Genomic DNA, 21,353 nt, shown 5'->3' with positions numbered 1-21,353 from the left:
CACATCTCGGGACTCTTGCCCCCATTCTTAGTTGAAATCCCGAGTAACTACTTGGGGACCGAGGATTTTATCTAACATCCGGCCTAGTTCTAGTAACTGTACAATCGGGCTGAAAACCCAGATTGCCATCCCAACAGTTATCACATAATGACGGCCTTCTAGAGTGTCACTTAATTTCAGTATTCAGATTTGTGCTAACGTTTTGTACTAGCACTTTGGAACGCGTTACAAACGACTGGTAGAACATATTCTATCCTCTTGCGAAGTTTAGCAAGGTTGGCGCTCTGGACTAAGAAATCAAGCCAGGAGATAAAAGCAGTACTTGACCGACACGACCCAGACCTTGCCTCTGGTGGTCCCTCTAGCGTCTGTCTGCCTTAATTCCATAACCTCACCACCCAACACGTGCGAGACGCCCCGATCCACTTTACCCTTAACACTTGTGCATTAGGAACTCACCAAGCTTAAAGCTGGTGAGTTCCTGTTGCTCTTCATAAAAACGTGGGCGCTCTTTATGAAAACAGCTGCTCTTTATGAAAACGTGGGTGGCTCTGAAAAGAGCCTTTAAATCGTCTAGTTTAAAACGTGTGCCTTAAGCCCGCTCCCCGCGGATGCGGCGGGCCAGCTGGATGTCTTTGGGCATGATGGTCACGCGCTTGGCGTGGATAGCGCACAAGTTCGTGTCTTCAAACAGCCCCACCAGATAGGCCTCGCTCGCCTCCTGCAGCGCCATCACGGCCGAGCTCTGGAAGCGCAGATCAGTCTTGAAGTCCTGCGCGATCTCGCGCACAAGCCGCTGGAAAGGCAGCTTGCGGATCAGCAGCTCGGTCGACTTCTGGTAGCGCCGGATCTCCCGCAGGGCCACGGTGCCCGGCCGGTAGCGGTGCGGCTTCTTGACGCCGCCAGTGGCCGGCGCGCTCTTGCGGGCCGCCTTGGTGGCCAACTGCTTCCGCGGGGCCTTGCCACCAGTCGACTTCCGGGCAGTCTGCTTTGTACGCGCCATGATAGCTCACTGGTTTTACTCACCAGCCCGTAGGCAGTCTTATTTATAGACATAGCCTCGTCTTGATTGGGCCAGAAAAACTAGGAATTTCCGAAAATGTAATCTCATTGGCTAGAAATCAATCCTATTTATTGCGCAGAAGATTGTTATGCTAATCTTTTATAACCTCCCCCTTCCAGTACTTTTCTATAATCTTATCGATCACAGATTTTTCTTTTCGGACCTTTTCTTTAAACTGCTGTAACGTTTGTAAGAGCAATTTATAAAGTGTTTTTACACGCTTGGGATTTATATATTAGCAGGTTCTTTCGAAATGCAAGCATGCCCTAGGTTTCAGCCTGCATTTCCACTTACTAGTTACTGTAACTCCTCTCCCATAGCTAACATTTATTTAGCTTCTGACACCGAGCTAAGCAAGTCAGAGTTACATTATGACTGAGGTTCAACAAAATATGTGGTTGAAGGAACCAAAAACTAAACTTAACGTTTACCTGATTCGGATCTCCGCCAAAGCTGTGTGCTGACTGGTACCAATTTACAGAGTAGAGCCTTCAGCCTTTTCCCCTTGGAATGCGGTTTCCTCCTCCTCAATCCATCAATGGCTAATTTGGTCCTATAGATGGAACGCTTTAAGTAACGGACGATAAGACCAGAAATATTAATTTCTCCTTTACAATGGTGAAGAGTTTTAAATAAAGTTGCTTATCAGATTTAAATTTAAAGTGTCAAAGCAAATAAATTTTTCGTTGATTACTGAGTTGCTAGCATATTTTCTTCAATAAAGTGTTTTCTAACGCTTAAAGTTTCATATCTTTTCTATTCTCGGTAAGGAAATAGAAGATCCTTTGCCTTTTATTTCATATGCTTTGAAGAATTTCTCGGAAAATTACATGTAATAAAACAGCAGTTATGTAAGGTTACCAATGCTTTAAATTGTAATAACTGACATAAAAACTTTTACTCGTATGCTTATTTGATTAAAAAAAATAATTGCATCCAAATCTTATAAAAACTCAAGCCTGAGAACAAAAGCAGCCCCAAGAGGCTCAAAACTTACCTCTATGGTGTCAGTATGAATGACCATCTTCCTGAAGTCAAAATAAAATAAAAGTGATTTTGAAAGGATTTCCTGAACGTTAAACACAAGGTAGAAACTTATCTTTATAACAATCTGTGATGTATGGCTGCCTTAGAAGTCACCTTTAATAAGAGAATTCTGATTCATATTAGAAGTCTCCTTAGGCAGCAGCAATCTCCTGCTCTAGGGAGAAGAGCTAAACTGTCAGCACAAAAGTGTAGCTGATGTGAACAACTGTTACCCCCTCCTGTGGTGGTTTTGTAATAATGTCTTACATATACAGAGCACTACTCAGTATTGTAAAAGTCTCTACATACACTATCTCATTTAATCCCAACTCTGTGAAATAGATGTTATTTTCCTCATTTTACAGATAAATAAACTGAGTCTCAGAGAAGTTATGGCTCATCCTGGATAAGCAACAAGGCCTGCGTAATATTCTAAAGCAAAAGAATGAAATTATAATGGATTTCCAGTTTCATCAGGCTTGGGGTATATTTTAAAGCACTGAAGACTCTTCACAACATACGATCGAATTACTCAACTGAACTATTCCCATCAGAAGAGGAAACTACCCCAGGGCAGGTGTCGATGACAGCCCAAAGCTGCCCAACCAAATGACACATTTCTTTGAAATGTTCTTTTTTTTTTTTTCCTTTAATGTATGCACTCTTGGCCAAGCTGTATGGATGTGTTCATTTAAACAAGAAAAAGATTCTCAAGCTATTTATATAGAATCTAACAGTAATGGGACTTATATTACCTTTATAATGTAGAGAATAAGAAAATTCCAAGAGTCTTCCTCTGGCTTAATAAAGAAATTGAATAAGAATTTCTACTCAAGAACAGTGATGCCAATTTAAATATTAACTCCGGGGCAACAAATCAAATAAGATAATCAGAATAGTATATCATTATGGGTCATAGGTAACATTTCTCTGAATATAACAATCTGATATATGGTTGCCTCAGAAGTCATCTTTAATAACAGAATTCTGATTCATATTAGTTCAACTTCACCTATTCTCCACATTGGACAATAGAGTGATACTACTGTGAGCATTCTCAATACACCACTTTATCAGAAGCAAGTTTATAATAAAGAAGAACCTCTGCTTTGCTGCAGCTGTGAGGAAGAGGGAATATTTTTCTCCTTTAATATTTCTGAAGTTTCTTTCATCAGAAATAATAAGAATCTGCAGTTTTGAGACAGCACTGAAATTTCACTATTTAGTATTGACGAGGAGAAGAAAACAGGGATGAGAAGCTTAAACTTTACCATAGGGAATAAACAGGCAAGAGAAAATGTTAGTAAGTGAATTATTAGGCATATAATGTTTTGTATGCACATGTGTTTCTTTTTAATACAAAAGTAATGAACTAAATTAAAATATATGTTTCAGGAAGGCAGTTTGTGTTTAGTTTTTGACTTCAAGCACTGCCAGGGCTTCAATTATCCCATTTTGAGACTGAATCTTTGGTTTGTGGGTTAGTCAGGCCATGTGCCTGCTTCCCTTTCATTTTGAGTAGCTTGCAGCCCTAGACCAAATTGAGAAGCCATGATTTTGAGATCTTTTTCTTACCCCATTCTGAACTAAACTCATTCCCCCAACATCCTACTCATTGATAAACACTTCCTCTTTTCTACCAGTCCTTAACACTACTGCCTGTACTGTACAGTGAGGGGTTGTGTAGGGGAGGAAAATTTTTCCTTGACCCCCTTAGGGTCCCTGGCTGGGTCTGAAAATTAACAAAGACAGATTAACAGGAAAGAGGGGTCAGGTAGGCCTCTTAGGGAGAGTAAATGATTTTTAGGAAAGATGAACGGACCCGTAGAATAGATGGGAGGTATGATAGTTTGTGACAAAGTTTGAGTTTGGTGTTGACTTCTAGTCTCCTCTCCTGTGACAAGAGTTAATCTTCCCTGGTTGATGAAACCACGTGGGGCCGGGATTTCTGTCAATTGGGTTCCTTTCCAAGGATCTGACTTTAGGCAGATAAGGGGAGTTCAAAGAAAGTCTGTCCTTGCATTTGCTGTTTTTCAAAGTATTACGGCTCAAAATAATCAATACACCAAAGCAGCATATTTTGAGGTAGCCTGTCCTGGATTCCTACAGTCGTGTTTTGGGGTGGCATATGCTACTACCCTTCAACATCTATTGTGAATTCCAGGGTGTTGATTTAGGCATGTGATGCAAGGTGGCACCATCCAAAGAGCGGAGAGAGAACCCCATTCTTATGGGGTGGGGGGAGGAGAATATATTCCCTCAGCCCCCACGAGAGTCATACCTTGGAGATTTTAAGTTTAAACATTTTGATTTTGGGAGATTTTGAGTTTAAAATGACTAAAGAACCCCCAGGAGAATCTACATGTCTGGAGCCTAGAAGTTTGGATAAAGATATAGATTTAAGATTCATTAGCATATAGCAGGTTGAGCTAAAGGAGAGCTGAAAGAAGGAACATAAGTTGGTTTTTGTTGTCGTTGTTATTTTTTTAAAATCAAAAAAATAATAATGTCTCAGAAAAAAACAATTATTTCTGACGCAGAAACCATATCTCCTCCTGTATTCTACAGAAGGCCCTGGTAATGAACGTGTTATCAGTAGAATCCCGATTTCACAAGGAAGTTTCTGGTAATGACTCTCAATATGGAGCAGATGTCCTCTTGTGAAACCCAATCCAGCGAACTTTGCTAGCTCCATGTAGGGCCTCAATTTGGGCACTGAATTCTGGCTGAAAACAAGGGTCGGATTTAGAGGATCTGTAGAAACGGAGGTACAGAGGCTCTTCAGTCTTCTTTCTATATATATTGCTTCTTTCAGCAGAGCTTTGCATGACAGTGAGTTGGATTCACTGACCTCCATGTTAGAAGTCTTGCAGTATACAGACCAATTTTCCTAGGATCTGATTTCTCCTAGATGAGGTGAAATTCCATGCCTCATATCAACAAAACAGAGACGAGACTCGGGAATTACGGCGCTCTCCCTGCTTCCGCCTCCACGCACAGCCAAGGTGCCGCTGCTCTTGAGATCGCCTACTGGGTCTGTCAGTCTAATTGTGGCAACCGCCTTTGCTGCAGTTTTATGTAACCGTGGTTCCGAAGCCTGGGATCCTTCTGTCGGTGTTGTACACGGCGCTGGTGCTCTGTTCTCCTTTCCGTTTCTGGATTCCATTTGCTCTTCCTCTGGTCATCTCCACTATTCCTTTCTTCCTAGCCTAAATTTAATGCCTTCTGGGGGCACACAAGGAGAGAGACAGAGGCGAAAACAGCGACGGGATCCGGAAGCTGGGATCCGAATTCTCCCGGGGACTCTGGCAAACAGATCTTTTAAAAGATTGGCGTCCGAGAGGGGAGGGGCAATATAAGAGTTAGGGGATTAAGAGATACAAACTACTATATATAAAATAAATAAGCTAGAAGAATATATCGTACCGCACAGAGAATGTAACTGGTATTTTATAATACCTAAACGGAGTCTAATTTATAAAAATATTGAATCGCTGTCGATACACTTGAAACTGATATAAAATTGTAAATCAACTATACTTCAAAAATAAATAAGTTAAATAAATAAATAAAAATAAACGGTGAGAGTCCGTTGAAGGGAACTGTGGAGGGTGAAGGAGGGATAGGGAAACAGCAGAAAAGAAATGACGAAATGTCGAGGGGGTTGGGCCCATTTAGACAGCTTCCCGCCCGCGCGCTTTCGGTTTTCAATCTGGTCCGCTGCTCTTGTATATCAGGGGAAAAAGCCGACCTTGCTTGTCTCAAAGGCGTTTTCAGACCTCGTCCGCTATGTCTGGAAGAGGGAAAGGCGGCAAAGGCTTGGGCAAGGGTGGCGCTAAGCGCCACCGCAAGGTTTTGAGAGATAACATCCAAGGCATCACCAAGCCCGCCATCCGGCGTCTTGCTCGGCGCGGGGGGGTCAAGCGCATCTCTGGCCTCATTTACGAAGAGACCCGAGGTGTGTTGAAGGTGTTCCTGGAGAATGTCATTCGGGATGCGGTCACCTACACGGAGCACGCCAAGCGCAAGACGGTCACTGCCATGGACGTGGTGTACGCGCTCAAACGGCAGGGACGCACCCTGTATGGCTTCGGAGGCTAAGCTGCAACTTCTGTGCTACGTGACAATCTCAAAGGCCCTTTTTAGGGCCAACCACCCAGTCATCAGAAGAGCTAGACACCTGTCTGAAGTATAGGTAACTTTGAATTTGGGGGCTGGTTAGTAGTGGGATCAAGAGTCTAGGAGGTACCGATGCCCAAAAGTGCTAACAGCCCTGAAAACCCGAGTCACTTACCAAAAGCTGCCTTTCCCTTGCCTGTGTCAATTTTTGCTAGCCTGAGAGGCTATACGTGCTCCAGATTTAAACCATTTTTCAGTTTGCTTTTGGATGTGTATCATTTGTAATCGTTGGACCAGACTGTGGAAAGTGGTGTGTGTGTGGGTTTTACTTACCAGGTCTACAGTGAGGAGGTGGGCTGGGTGGCTTAATGCTGTGTGCACATTGGGTTATTGTGTCATTACAGTCTGCTCAATTGGAAAGGTGCAAAAGCACTAGCAAAACCAAATCCAGTCACCAACCATTCAAAACTGAAACAAATATAGGTTGTTAGACCAGAGATGAGCTCATTAATACAATACTTAAGTACATCTGGAAATTATCTGGCTAGTGTATGGAAAGTATTTTGGGTTTCCTGTGTTTTTGGTGTTAAAGGCCCCTCACAATTATCTGCCGAGAGTAGTGCCTGTGCGTGCACGTGTACGCTACATTTAAGGGAGAATTTAGTTTATGAGGTTTGTCTTTCAGTGATAACATTACAAAGAGACAAATGCAGAAGCAACTAAGTATGAACCTTATATAAAATCTGAGCAAACTATATAACCTTAATGTGAAAGCCACCTTAATGTGAAAGCAAGTCTTTTAGTGTGTGTGTGTGAAAGCTGACTTTTCCATTAGGGCCTGTTGTAGCCTAGAGTATGAGACCGGCAGAGACATACCCACCATCAATACAGAAAGCACAATTTAATTTTTGACAAGGCAAAAGTAAATTCTCCTTTATATATATATATGTGAAGCCATTCTCTATACTATCATTTCTAAATCGCCTTGATTTGAATTGAAATGTAGGTCCACGCCTCTGGTCCTTAAACCTAATTATAGTTTTGCAGCTATTACATTTGCAAAGAAAAGATTTTTTTTAGTGTTCTGTCTAGGCTTATGATTTTACAGCTAAATTTGGCTTGTATGTAGCCAAGAAAAAATTCTACAGAAGAAATTCTGTCAGCTCCCAAAAGATAAGCCAGCTATTGCATTATTGGTCTCCACACTCGGCAGCTCTCATTAGCATCAAACACTTGGTGAGCTAGGTTTAAAACATGGTGCTTAGCAATGGAGATGCCAGAAAGTCAAAGCATGTGAGACTTGCCTGTAATAGCTTATTATCAGAATAGGGGATAAAAATAATACATAAATACATACATATACATGCATACATACTAACATACACAGCCCAAAAGTACATGGTGGCACATATTCGGTATGATGAGAAATGTAGCCGATGATTACTCTAGGAGTCTTAACACTACAGAAGTCACTGGCTGATGGGAAATGAGCAAGCTTGGCTGTGGAGGTGGGGCTTGTGTCAGACTGTTAAGAAGGAACTGACAGACTTCTCTGGTGGTCCAATGGTTAAGACTCGGCGCTCCAATGCAGGGAGTCTGGGTTCGATCCCTGGTCAGGGAACTGGATCCCACATGCTGCAACTAAGACCCGGCACAGCCAAATAAATAAATAAATAAATATTAAAAAAAAATAAAAGAAGGAACTAAATGCCTGGTATCCTATTAAGAGATACAGTAAAGGGGAGGGGGAGGATCAGGGGGTGAGAGGCAAGAATAACATTTGTGAAGATGTCCAAGTGAGAAATAAATAAGAGGATTCAATTGTCAAGATGTTTCGTCGTCCCTTTAGATTACAATCTCAACTGCAACTGATGGCATTTGTATTTCAAATATCACTGTGATTTTTTTTTTTAACTTTAAAGGCAATGCAGATTGAATATATCTGATCCTCACTGAGATACTCTGGAGAAGGAGATATCAAAAGTTTGAAAAGAAACCAAAGAATAAAGGAAGGGGGTGGGGAAACATGTTCATTATCTAAACTAGTGGTTCTCAAAGTGTGGTCTCTAGTCTAGGAACATCAGATCACCTGGGACTTGTTAGAAATGCAAAATCTTGGACTCACTCCAGACCTATTGCATGAGAAACTCTGGGAGGTGAGACCTAGCAATTTGTATTTTAAGAAACCTTTCAGTTGATTCTGAAACACATTAAAGTTTGAGAATGACTGATCTAGGTAACAGTTTTTCTTTAAATCAAACAAAAATATTTAGAATCTGAGTATATATTACCCTAATTTTTTACCATAATGTTAAATTTTGCTTTCTTTGATGGAAAAGAAAAACATTAGGTGAATGATCCTAATAAAATTTTGTAGGACAAAATATTACAGGAGGAAAAAGTTAAAATAGCTTATTTCCTAAAAGCATTTGGGGCAAAAAAGAAGTATGAATTAAAAATGTAGTTAGCTTGTTTTACTAAATATTATTGGTTTGTGGGGTTTTTTTTGAATATTATTTTATTTATTCTTTTATACAGCAGGTTCTTATTAGTTATCCATTTTATACATATTAGTGTGTACATGTCAATCCCAATCTCCCAGTTCATCACACCACCACCCCACCCCCGCCGCTTTCCCCCCTTGCTGTCCATACGTTTGCTCTCTACTGGTTTGTGTTTTTGACAGTATTGAATTTTGTAATCAGTGGATATGTTTCTTTTATTTATTCCTAAATTTCTCCAAGATCTTGTCCTTTAACCATTAATTATACATCTTCTTTACAGTGATTTTAATAGTGATCCCTGTTCCCACCTCGTCTACTCCACTAAATACTATTATAATAGGATATGACCGAATCCTCTGTTAGCCATATCCAGCCTGTGAATATTGCCAAATTACAGTATATGCATTATGCATATTTTTGTGTTAATAAATGGCTTTTTTGTTGTTGTTCTTAACTATCTGTAACAGTGAGGAATTAATGCTCTGATTTGCTTTTTTGTTTTGCTTGTTTTTTTTTAATTTTATCTTATTTGGCCGTGCTGCGGGGCATGTGGGATCTCAATTCCCCTACCAGGGATTGAACCCGTGTCCCCTGCATTGGGAACACAGAGTCTTAACCACTGGACTGCCAGGGAAGTCCCAATGCTCTGATTTGCTAATAAAATAATTTCCTTCCCATTTCTACCCCTGAGTGTCTCAAATACTCTCTGTAAGCCAGCCCTGGCTGCCAAGTCTTTCCTTTCCTGGGTGAATTCAAGACTTCCACTAGGATATATGTATACAAATGATTCTTGCCCGGTCTGCATGTCTACTTCCATTACCATGGTCATAGAGGCACTTAAGTGTCCCACTGGCTAATCAGACTTCACAATGGACCAGTGTGAAGTCTTACCTTTCCTTTCCAGGCTCCCTATTTCTCTGAATAGCAGCATTATGCTCTAGAAGACTGGATGCTCCTGTCATCTTTCACAACATTCTTATTTGCTTCCTTTGAAACCTTTTACTCTGAGCTTTATATTCTATCTATTGATGAACATGTTATTTCTCTACTTGAGCCAAAAGGATAGAATTATCCTTAATACAGAATATTACTAGTATATATAAATATGTATGGATGTATAGAGAATTATCAGGAAGAATGTTCACAAAAATTTGAGTGATTTATGGATGTTGGTTTTTGTTATATTCGTTGAACATTTTGAATTGTTTGGTTGTCTTAAAATAAGAATGTACAATTCCCCCCACCCCAGACAATCAGAACATATAGATAGATAGATAGATGATACATAGATAGATGATACATAGATAGATAGGAAGATAGTCTGGGCTATATGAACCATGGCAAATCTTAATTTTGCCAAAGTTCAATTTTCTCATACGAGTGGCCACCAGCCCTTCATTTCCTTTCTACCACCTCACAATGCAATAAGACTGAATGCAATAACTTCCCAACCATTAAACACAAAATCCAAGTAGCAGAGGAAGAGAAGAGGGGGGAAAAATCAATCAAAGAAACACAAATCCAAAATCAAAACCTGACTGAGGAAAATTCAATCGTGAGTTCACAAACTTTAGCCCTGAGCAGGGATTCTGATTGGTCGGAGAGGGCCCACGGCCTTAAGAAAGAAACTTTGCAAGATCAGGAAACACTTAACATTTTGCTCATCCTGTCTAAGAGGGACCTTGAGATTCAGAACTAAATAACAAACTGACCAAATTTAGTTGCTAATGTCCAGAGTCAGTTGTACCAAAACTTTTAGATTGGAAGCTTACAGTTTAGCGATACCTATCAAAAAAAACCCTTCAGATATACTGAAAATGTACCCCAACTATATGCACAAGGATAATAAGTTGTAACAGTGTTTTTAGTGGTAAAAATCTGGAAAATACTTAAATATTAATTAATATGAGTCTGAGTAAATAAATTAAGAAATATCCATTATGTGAAAGCTGTGCATCCTTTAAAAAGAATAAAGCAGATTGATTCAGAGGCACTTTTATATCTGTAAGGGTTGAGATAGAAGGACTTCATATATATGTATCTCAAGGTCTTTTTCCACTTTTGTATTAAAAAATATATATATATATATACTTTTTTCACTTATATATTTCACTTATATAAAATATATTTTTAAGGAAAAAGAAAACAAAGGGCAGGATAGTGTGTCTTCTGTGTAAATTGTCTTAAAAGAATATTGGTAAATAAATAGAACATTTTTCTGGAAGTACATATTAGAAATCTGTAACAGTTATTACCATTATGAAGAGGAAATAAAGTAGGAGACTGGGAAGAGGAGGATTTTACTTTTCATTTTATTCCTTTCTATACTGTTGGATTCTCTCTCAAGTAAAGTATCACTTTGTGTGTGTGTGTGTGTGTGTGTGTGTGTGTGTGTATCAACAGAAGTAATCTAGAGAGTAGGATTATGAGCCACTTTGTTTTTCCTTTGAAAGTCTTTATTATAAAAAACACTCAATGTTTTCAAAATATAGGAAGGGGGATAAACCATCTCAAGATGGCTAGCATAGTGCCTGGCACATGGCAGACAATAAATCTTAGTTAAATCTTAAAAAATAGAGTTTTATGAATTGAAAAGGAAAAGAATTTGCTAAAAAGAATTCAATTTTATAACTTGAAAAGGAAAAGAATTCACTACATATATGTCTATTTTTCAGCAGGCAATCCTCTGGGTGATTTTCCATACCAGTCTTTTTTTTTTTTTTAGTTAATGATGCCTGATGATAGGTCTGCTTCTCAGCTGGGCTCACCACACCCTAAAGAGATGAATCTTGGAGAACCTTGAAATCAGGCAGAGGAGATTAGACACAGTAGAATAGAGCCTGGAGATCTCTGTTGATTCTTGAGCAAGTTGAGAGTGATATTTTGGGAAGGTTAGTCTGGCTGAGGTGTGCAAGGTGGACTGAAGGGGACAGAGAATTAGAAATTGAAATGAGTTAGGAGGCTGTTGCAAGCCTTATAGGGCCCTGGACAAGAATAGTGGCAGCAAGATTGAAGGAGAAAAATAGATGGAGATGGAAGGAGGCACAGTAACCTCTGGTTTCTCTAACCATGAAGTGGCCATTGGCATTGAATTTAGGTACCCCTCTTTGATTTGAATTAATTTTTATTTTTTTTAATTTAGTTACTTTTAATTAATTAATTTATGTCTGCGTTGGGTCTTCCTTGCTGTGTGCGGGCTTCCTCTGGTTGCGGCAAGCGGGGGCTACTCTTCGTTGCAGTGGGCGTGCTTCTCATTGCAGTGGCTTCTCTCTTTGTGGAGCATGGGCTTTGGGCATGGTCTTCAGTAGTTGTGGCGCGAGGGTTCAGTGGATGTGGCTCACGGGCTCTAGAGCGCAGGCTCAGTAGCTGTGGCACATGGGCTTAGTTGCTCTGCTGCATGTGGGATCTTCCCGGACCAGGGCTCGAACCCATGTCCCCTGCATTGGCAGGTGGATTCTTAAACCACTGTGCCACCAGGGAAGTCCCTGAATTCACTTTTAAACAAGAGAATAATGAGTAATAGTTCCCATTTATTGAATACCTACTATGTACCATTTATATTGTTTGCATAGTTTACAAATCTTCAGAACAACCCCAAAAGGTAGTTATCCCCATTTTCAAAGCAAGAAACTGACGTTCATGCAGTTTAAATAACTTGGCATTCTCTGATACATTACGATGCTCCTGAATCTTACTAAAATATTTGCCTAAAATTTGAAAACCCCAAATAATCTGAGGATCTTTAATACATTTGCTACATTTAATAGAACCATATAATGTTGATTCTGGAAAAGACCCAAGAAATCATCTGATCCAGTGTCCTCATGATATTTTTCCTCTGCTTTTAGGACAAAACTCTATCTTCCCTTCCCCACCAGATCCCTAAGTGGTGTAGATTCCTGAGAGGCCCCTTCTTTGATCTCCCTATAAGCTCTTCCCAGGCACTCCCACTGGTTCCTCTAGCTCCTCTGGGCAGATAGGAAAATCCAGCCGGTCTCTAGCTCCACCTCCCGATCCACAATCCCAGCTGCCGGAAGGACATGGCCACTTGCTTCTGCCTGGTGCCAGCTCTGACGCAGTGTGGCCTGAACGCTTCAGCAGCTACCCATCCCAGCCTGCCTATTCCTGTGATGGTGGCCTCATCCTCCCAGTCGCTCAGGCAGGAAGGTCTCAAGACACCTTTGATTACTTTTTGCCATAACCACCTCCTTCTATCCCCATCCAGGTTCAGGCGATCTTCTACCTGCAATAACATCAAAACTTTCCCTCCAGTCCATTGCTGTGGCTGCTTGCCTTGTTCTCCTCACGCTCAGCACCTCTCATCTGCTACACCCCTGAGGCCTGGGATTTGGCCGCTGCTCACTTCTGACTCCTTTTGCACCCCCACTACGGATTAACCCTCTGTGTACACAGCCCTGATTATGTTACCCACCTGCTTAAGGTATTGCCCCGTTTGGGCGTTCCCCACTTTTCTTACTCTCTTGTCCCCATTTCCCTATCTTTTCCCCATCACCCCCCACAGAAAACCATTCTACTATTCTACTATTAATTTTTAAAATTTCAATAAATAATATTCTATTAGATCTCATTTCCTTATTTCTCTCAGAATTATGTTTTTAAGATCTGTCCTTATTGTTATGTGCCCATATAATCCACTGTCTCTTACTGCTGCAGAGCGCTCCATGGAGTGTGTCTGCCACATTTTCTCTATCAACTCTTCCAGTGATGAATGCCCACATTGTTTCTGATGTTCCATCTTCTTGTCATGGTCTCTGATAGACCTGTGTGAGAATTTCTTTTGGATGAATACGTACAAACAGAGCTGCTGGTTCCCATGATGTGTAACCTTAATTGGCCTAAGAAGTACCAGGCTGCTCTCCAGAATGGCTGCCCCAGGTCACACCCCACCAGCTGAGCACCAACCACCTAAGCCCTCCATCCTGGCCAACCCTTAGCATTATTCAACTTTCCATGACTGGCCAGAGTATCGAGTATAAAGTGATTATCTCATTATTGCTTTAATTTGCCTTTCTCTGATTACTAGTATTTATGAGCATCTCTACATATGTACGTTAATTTTGTTGTTTCCTCTTCTATAATCCCTCCCCCTACACTGTTTACAGAGTAAAATTTACCCCCTCCCCAGTTTGGCATTCAAGACCCCCAATAAGCCGGCCTCAAAATCCCACCCCTGAAAAGTCATTTCCCGTTTCTGGCCTTGGACCCTGTGGACCAGCCGCCACTCACAATCCTCCTTGTCTTTCTCTTGAACCCCACCTCAAGTTGTCCTACAGGAAGAGCTCCGTGGATCCCTCGGTTAAAACTGACCTTTCCCTCTGACCTTCCAGATAATTCATCTGCACCTTTCTCCACTGCCTACCACGGCTCGCCTTCATTATTGTGCATGTCTTCTCACAGAGCCTAAGGACCTGGTTCCCATTTCTGCAAACTCATATACATGCCTCCAGCTATGAACAGTTGCCAGGCTTTTTGTTTATTTATTTATTTATTTATTTATTTATTTAGGCTGCACCGAGTCTTAGTTGTGGCATTCAGGACCTTTTTAGTTGCAGCATGGGGACTCTTAGTTGCAGCATGCATGTGGGATCTATTTCCCCAACCAGGAATCTAACCCAGACCCCTTGCATTGGGAGCGTGAAGTTTTACCCACTGGGCCACCAGGGAAGTCCCAGCCAGGCTTCTTGTTGAACAAAACAGTAAGAATTTTTTAATTTGAGTGATGATTTTACTTTATTCTTTGTAATTTTCTCTACTGCAGTGGTTTTCAGTTGCAGGTTGTAACCCATGAGCAGGTGATAAAATCAATTTAGAGAATGGGAACCAGTATCTTTTATTAATGAAACAGAATAGAGTTGAAAATATCAAGGTGCATCCCAAACCAAAAAAATATCCTTTTGTATAACTTGTTTCAATTTTTTAGATATGTGTGAATGTGCAGCAGGTAGTAATATAAAATTATATCTTTCTATAGTTTGGAGTCAGCAGAAATCAGAGCTACTATACATATATAGTGATAGTGTATCTCTACGTGTAATTATTGTTTGTGTGTTTTTCTTCTGACACAATGAATCTAATACAAAAAGAAAACACAAGACCCAGGCTCAAGTTCCACATCTGCTGTCTTCCAGCTGTATGACCCACGTTCCCAGGTGTCTCTCCCTCAGCAGCTTTATTTTCTTCAGCTATTCAACAGAAATTTTAAACGCCCTTCTTCCCATCCTGGGATACTGTGAAATTGAATGAGAGTGAAAGATGAGCCATAAGCCATCTAGGGATCTGGGTATTCTTACTTCCTGGGGCGCACAGTCTAGAAGCTGGCTGTGTGTTGAAAATTATTCACCAATTTGTATGTGTGTGTGCCTGTCATTCTTTTTTCTATGACATGATTATAACTGTGACTTACATCAATTCACATTAATGTCACTAATATTTACATCACTGATATTAACGATGCTACTAATATTGATTTATGACCATATGTAAGGTTCTGTTCCAAGCACTTTGTATGGGCTGTATTATCTCTTTTCATCCTCACAGCAATCCTGAAGTGGGTGCAATTGGATCCTGCTTTACATATGAGGAAATGGAGATCACAGTCTTTTCTCTTTGCAGCCTTTTCCTGGTTAAGGGTCAGGAGCCCTGGCCCTACGCTGTAAGGGGTCTCAGGTATCAGCCCCAGTTCATTGCAGTGAGGACCCTAGACTTCTGTTTCCCAACCCCTTTCTCTCCTCTACTATCTTTCCTCCCCTTCTTTCTGCTCTTTATACATACTTCACTCTCTGCTCCTGACCACATCCCAATCCCATACCATATCCCCAAAAATCCTGTCAGTAGGGCTGAATCTGATGTCTTTGTGGGTATAGAAACAGACACTCCTCCCCAGATGCTCTGCATTCAGGAACAGACTGGGGGCACTGGCGGGAATGTAGCTCAGTGAACTCTTCTCTCAGTTCCTGTCACCAGGAGCAGGCTGTCTGGGACTGTGGCCATTCATGGGCAAGGGATACCTGGGCTTTCCAGGCACCCTGCCCACAGACAGTTTCCTGCTCCCATGTTCTGGGACCCCCCCAAGGACTTTGGAAGTACTTCCCAGATATCCAGTCCAGGCCAGCTCTTGATCTGTAACTTCAAGTACTCCAAGAACTGGGAGCATCTTCTGCTCAGCTCCCTCATATAAGACGAAGAGTTGAAGACCAGGAGAATTGGTCCCTCATCAAGCATTTCTTGACCACCTATGGTGTTCCAGGCACTGCTTGGGTGCTGGTGCCACAGAGATGAACAAGGACCAGTCCTCACCCTGAGGAATGATGCCAGCCTAATGCCAAGAGTAGGGAATAGGAAGGGGTGTTAGGATAGGATGAGGGAGAAGCAAGGAGGAGGGCCTAAAGAGATAAAAGCAAAGAGGAGAAAGGGAAGAAAGGATGAGCAGGGATTCTCAGGGTTACCTAAAAAGGGGAGGACATTCTGGAGAGAAGAAATGGAGTGTGTGAAGACATTGTATGCTTGGGGATTGCAGTTGTTCTGAGGGGCTAGAACCTTCTGTTCAGTTGGCAGTGCACCTGAAACCTGGGGAGGCTCTGGGAAATACCAGGAACTAAATGTGTATTAAAATAATTTTTATTGGGATTTTTAAATTTAATAACTATTAATAGAGTAACTAAAAGTAATTGAATACTTATTCTGGACCAGACACTGTGCTAGCTACTTTATAGGAACTGTCACTTTTAATATTTCCAACAACATTATTAGCAAGATACTGTTGTCCCCATTTTACAAATGGGAAAATGAGGCCTATAGAGATTTACTTGCTGAAGTCAGATACCTGTTATATGGGCGAGACCAGGATTCAAACTCAGGTTTGTCTAACTCCAGAGTCCCTACCAGTTATTAACCTGTACTGCTCTGACTGCCATGCAAAGGAAGGTGAACTTTATTCTGAAGGGAATAGAGAGGGAGGCAGAAAATTTTTAAGAATGAAAGTGACAGGCTCAAAAAAAATGCATTTTAAAAAAGACAGCTCTCACACAGAGTGGATGCTTCGTAGCAAAGCAGAGTCAAGTCTGAATATTTAATCCTCTAGAACAGCTGGTGAGGGTGTCAGTTAAGACAGGGACCATAGATGGATGGAGAGAGGGTAATAGACTTGAAAGTCAGGTAGAGGATTTGATAATACTTGCTGACCCATGACATTTGGACGAATGAGAAAAAAAAGGAACTGCTGACCTGAACAGATGGGGGAGAGGGAGTGAAGGTGCCTTTCAGTTAAGATGGGGAATATAGGAGGGAAAAAATAGCTTTGGGAAGCAAGATGATGCAGTTTTGGAAAGAAGCTGAGTTTGAAGTGCCTATTATCCATCCAGAAGGACCTGGCCATCAGGCAGTTAGAAATATTGGTGTAGAGCTCAGGACAGGGGTCTCAGAAGATACCAATTTGGGAGCACTTGACAGAGAGCAGAGATATGGAAAGTAGGGAAGCCGTGATCTCACTTTAGTTTCAAGGAGAGAAGAAAAAAAAAAACAGCCAAGGTCAGCATGGGTGAAACAACCAGAAATATTGATGCGGCCTGGAAGAGAAAGAGAACATGAGAAGGCTGAGATGAGGACCTGGAGAAGGAGAAGGATGATCAGGAGAGGGTGTGAACCCGAAGGCCAAGTCCTCTTCCAAGGAAGCAAAGGTAGAATCAACAGGGCATGTAGTTTCTCTCTGCACACACCCATGCACCTGTACCCCACTACCCTCACTAAGGCAGAATTAAACCTGAACAAATACTGTTTTTCTATTCCTAAAAATCCCAGGTTTGGGGCAGACTTTCCTTGAAACCAATCTAACCACATAGAACCTAATCACTAAAGGAAAAGCATTTATTTACCTTGCCCTTAATTTTCCTTTAACTCTCAATCTGAGAGTAGAGAATGATTTAAGTACAGAAATGATTAAATGATAAAACTTACATTTTAAATTGTTCTCTTGCATTGATGAACTTCTTTTATGCTGGTCTCCCAAACAAATAGATTTGAAAGATTGCTGTGAGGGTAGGCCTCTACAGTGACAGGAACACAAAATTTTATGCTATTCCTGACTGGATATAAAAAATGCCAGGGCTGATGGCGCAGTGGTTGAGAGTCCGCCTGCCGATGCAGGGGACACGGCTTCGTGCCCCGGTCTGGGAAAATCCCACATGCCACGGAGCGGCTGGACCCGTGAGCCATGGCCACTGAGGCTGCGCGTCCGGAGCCTGTGCTCTGCAACGGGAGAGGCCACAACAGTGAGAGGCCCGCGTACCGCAAAAAAAAAGAAATGCCACTAAACTTCCCTTGAGATTCATACAGAAAGACTTCCTGGATGTTAAGGGTGCCCAGACTGGTAAAATAAAGCAATGTGATCTCAGAGGCAGGCAGAGGATGTGGAGCACTGACACTTGACACGAAATTGCAGTTTTCCGGGGTCTGCTCAGCTGCTCCTGAACCTGAGATGCTAGACAATTCACTCACCAGAGAACCTCAAGCTGTACCTCAGAGAGCCCTATGTCTGTATGTCCCTGAAAGTCTTACCATGAGGATGCATGAGATGACGGGTGCAAAGTTGGTGCCCCACACACCCCTTGAATTCACTACTTCTTAACTCAGAGTACAGACCCAGGCCCTGGATCCACCCTGCATTGGGGGCCTAAGCAGGTAATAAGGGTCTAGGCAGAGATCCAGAGGCATGCTCTGGAAATTGCTGTGACCCTGGAGCAGAAACACACTGCAACCTGTAGCAGGAGGGGCCGCAGTCCCTACACTGCTCCCCCCTTTTCTGACACATCTCAAAAGACATAACTAAAGTTTAAAAAACAAACAAACAAAAAGTAAATATCCTTCCTTTTCCCTCTCCCTTCTGTGAATTCTCACTGATCTCTATAATGAATGCTTTTAACCTGGCACTGTGCTGAGACAAAGCAGAAAACATAAGTCTTGGCCTTTTCCAAGTTCAGATAAGTGACTGAGAAGGTTAAGAGGTGTCACCTAAGACCTGTACAGCCTTTGTATCTGAGCTCTGTGGAGATGGGCTCTACAAGACCTTGCCCCACGCCACTGCCCACTAGAGGCCTTGCACTTCCACCTCCCAAATGGTACAAGAATCATCTCTAAGGCCTCCATTCTCACTATTTCCTAATGAGAGTAACTTCCTCTCCCCAAAGGAGGACCATGTTCTGCCTCTTTGATCTCTTCCCCAAACTTGAACTCAGAGCCCCACTTCTGTTCTTTCGCTGAGTAATCCAAAACCTGGGGACCGACTTCCCACATGTCTGAATAAAACATGTAGAGACACTACCAAGTCTGGGAAGAGAATCCAAACACAGGTTGAAGCTTTTAGAGATTACTTCGAGAAGTAGAGTGAGTCTCACTGTGAACTCGGCAGAAAAGGAGCAATATGTTTAACGCCCAGCTCACGAAAGTGGGCTTAGGACCTGTACAAACACCCTTCCACCCAACCCCCGGGTTTTGATTAGAAGCAGAGGGTGGGAGTGAGGCCCCAAATTACCGACACTTGAACCCCAGAAATACCACACTTTCCCCGGCAGAAACGGGGCGGGACCGACCGAGATGGCGATTTCCCGCCGGAGGCGGAGAGCCACGCGGGGCGGGGCCCTTTCCGGCGAGGGTGAGGAGGTCAGACCTGCGCGCGGCTCTCAGCTGCCTGAAGGCCAGCCCCCGCATCCTGAGCGTCCCCTAGTGACTCCGCCTGGCCTAACAGCCCGCACCCCGCACCCCCCACCCCCCAACCCCCCCACTCCCCCACCCGGGACAGATTACAGTTCTGGGCCAAGGTCGAGTACGAAGACGCCCTAGAAGAGCCCGACCCTACGGGAGGACCCGTGGCTGCCTCCAAGAAGCGAAACTGGGCGCCCTGGCCGCGCCCAAGAACGCAGCGGCAAGCTCGCCAGGCCAGAGAATCCGACTGACCAAACTCAAAGATCTTGACACCCCGGAAGGCGGCCAGCAAGCAGGGGACTAGGCCAGATACCTGGCCTTTCTTTAGCCTTTCTGTTGGAGCCCAACGCTCTGCCCGCTCTAACAGCCTCTCCTCCCGGGGTATGCGAGGGTCCGCCGGGAGAGCACGGCCAAGTGGCACAGCTTCTTCCAAGTGCAGTTGTGGGTGGCTCTGAAAAGAGCCTTTGGATATGATGGAACCTCGAGCCGAGCGCACACTTCTTAAGCCCGCTCCCCGCGGATGCGGCGGGCCAGCTGGATGTCTTTGGGCATGATAGTCACGCGCTTGGCGTGGATAGCGCACAGGTTCGTGTCTTCAAACAGCCCCACCAAGTAGGCCTCGCTCGCCTCCTGCAGCGCCATCACGGCCGAGCTCTGGAAGCGCAGGTCGGTCTTGAAGTCCTGCGCGATCTCGCGCACCAGCCGCTGGAAGGGCAGCTTGCGGATCAGCAGCTCGGTCGACTTCTGGTAGCGCCGGATCTCCCGCAGGGCCACGGTGCCCGGCCGGTAGCGGTGCGGCTTCTTGACGCCGCCGGTGGCCGGCGCGCTCTTGCGGGCCGCCTTGGTGGCCAGCTGCTTCCGCGGGGCCTTGCCACCGGTCGACTTGCGGGCAGTCTGCTTTGTACGGGCCATAGCGAACCGAGACACGAGTTCACCGGCGCAGCGACGCGCAAGGAGAGGAACCGGGATCCAGCCCGCCGCAGCGGTCTTTATAGGCACAGTCTTTTCCCGATTGGGCGGATCAATAATTGAAAGTCCCGCGCTGGCTGTCCATTGGCTGTGACGTCATCGGCCCTAGCGCCACTGATTGGCTTGGGCAGAATCCCCCCTACCCCCGCCCACCCGCCTCCCTTTCTACTTTCCAGTTTGCCAACAGTTTTCCCTGGCTTGTTTTTCCTTTCTTTCAGGGTGAGAGTTAGTTTTGAGCGCAACTGTGTCAGAATGTTCCTCCTCAGCCCTTCGCTCCCTTGGAACGCGCTACCCGCGAAACCCTCTTTCTACGCTTTCTAGCTCCCGAATTGAACCTCAACCTTCTGTTTGGCCCCGCCGCCCCCGGAACGCCTTGTTGCCTTCTCAGAGCCCCCTAGCTTAGTTGGCATGACGGATCGTTGGGGGGGTTTTTTGTTTTGTTTTGTTTCCGCCTTTCGGTGCTTTTCGGATCGGAAAGTTATGTGCGGCCCCCTCCGGGCGCAAGATTCCGCCTCCGAAACCCTAAGTAGGGACCTGTATCTCCGCCGCGAAGGCGCCTTTTTTTCCCCCCTTTGACACAGTCGACTCACTTAAGCCAAACCCCAGGTCCGCCACACTCCCGAAAACTGTCCGCTCCCCTAACCGACTGGGGTGAACGGGGCGTGTACGTGTGTGTGAGAGAGGTAACGTCCCCTTGGTACTAGACCTCAAGTGTTCAGCAGAGGCCTGGGGAACAACTATACTATAGAGTTGCTCACTAGGCATCCGACTCCGAGTTAAGGCACCGCGGGTCGCCTGACGGAGCACTTAGAACTGAGTCAACCCTGGCGCCCAAGAGGCTTGCTACCTTCACCCGAGTTAACTAACCTCCCGGATTTACAACCCGTCGCCACCCACCGACCCACCGACCGAAGCATAACACCGGTAGGGTACTCAAAGATTCCAGAGGATGGGCG

The 21,353-nt window shown here is 43.7% G+C and overlaps 2 protein-coding genes across 2 annotated transcripts; one reads left to right on the top strand and one right to left on the bottom strand.

The window, feature by feature from the left end:
* Positions 1 to 281: 281 nt before the first annotated feature.
* Positions 282 to 21,294, bottom strand: LOC101281214 (uncharacterized). Its single transcript, XM_049711324.1, has 4 exons — positions 19,936 to 21,294; positions 19,531 to 19,879; positions 5,971 to 6,093; positions 282 to 1,011 (listed from the first exon to the last, which is right to left on the bottom strand). The coding sequence occupies exons 1-4, from the start codon at positions 20,338 to 20,340 to the stop codon at positions 593 to 595; spliced, it is 1,296 nt and encodes a 431-aa protein (XP_049567281.1). The 5' UTR covers positions 20,341 to 21,294; the 3' UTR covers positions 282 to 592.
* Positions 5,856 to 6,517, top strand: LOC117198529 (histone H4). The gene has a single exon (XM_033415584.2). The coding sequence runs from the start codon at positions 5,879 to 5,881 to the stop codon at positions 6,188 to 6,190; it is 312 nt and encodes a 103-aa protein (XP_033271475.1). The 5' UTR covers positions 5,856 to 5,878; the 3' UTR covers positions 6,191 to 6,517.
* Positions 21,295 to 21,353: the final 59 nt, after the last annotated feature.

This window comes from Orcinus orca, chromosome 1, assembly GCF_937001465.1.
Source record: "Orcinus orca chromosome 1, mOrcOrc1.1, whole genome shotgun sequence".
In the NCBI taxonomy this organism is placed as follows: Eukaryota; Metazoa; Chordata; class Mammalia; order Artiodactyla; family Delphinidae; genus Orcinus; species Orcinus orca.
This window is presented reverse-complemented; position numbering and strand designations above follow the sequence as displayed.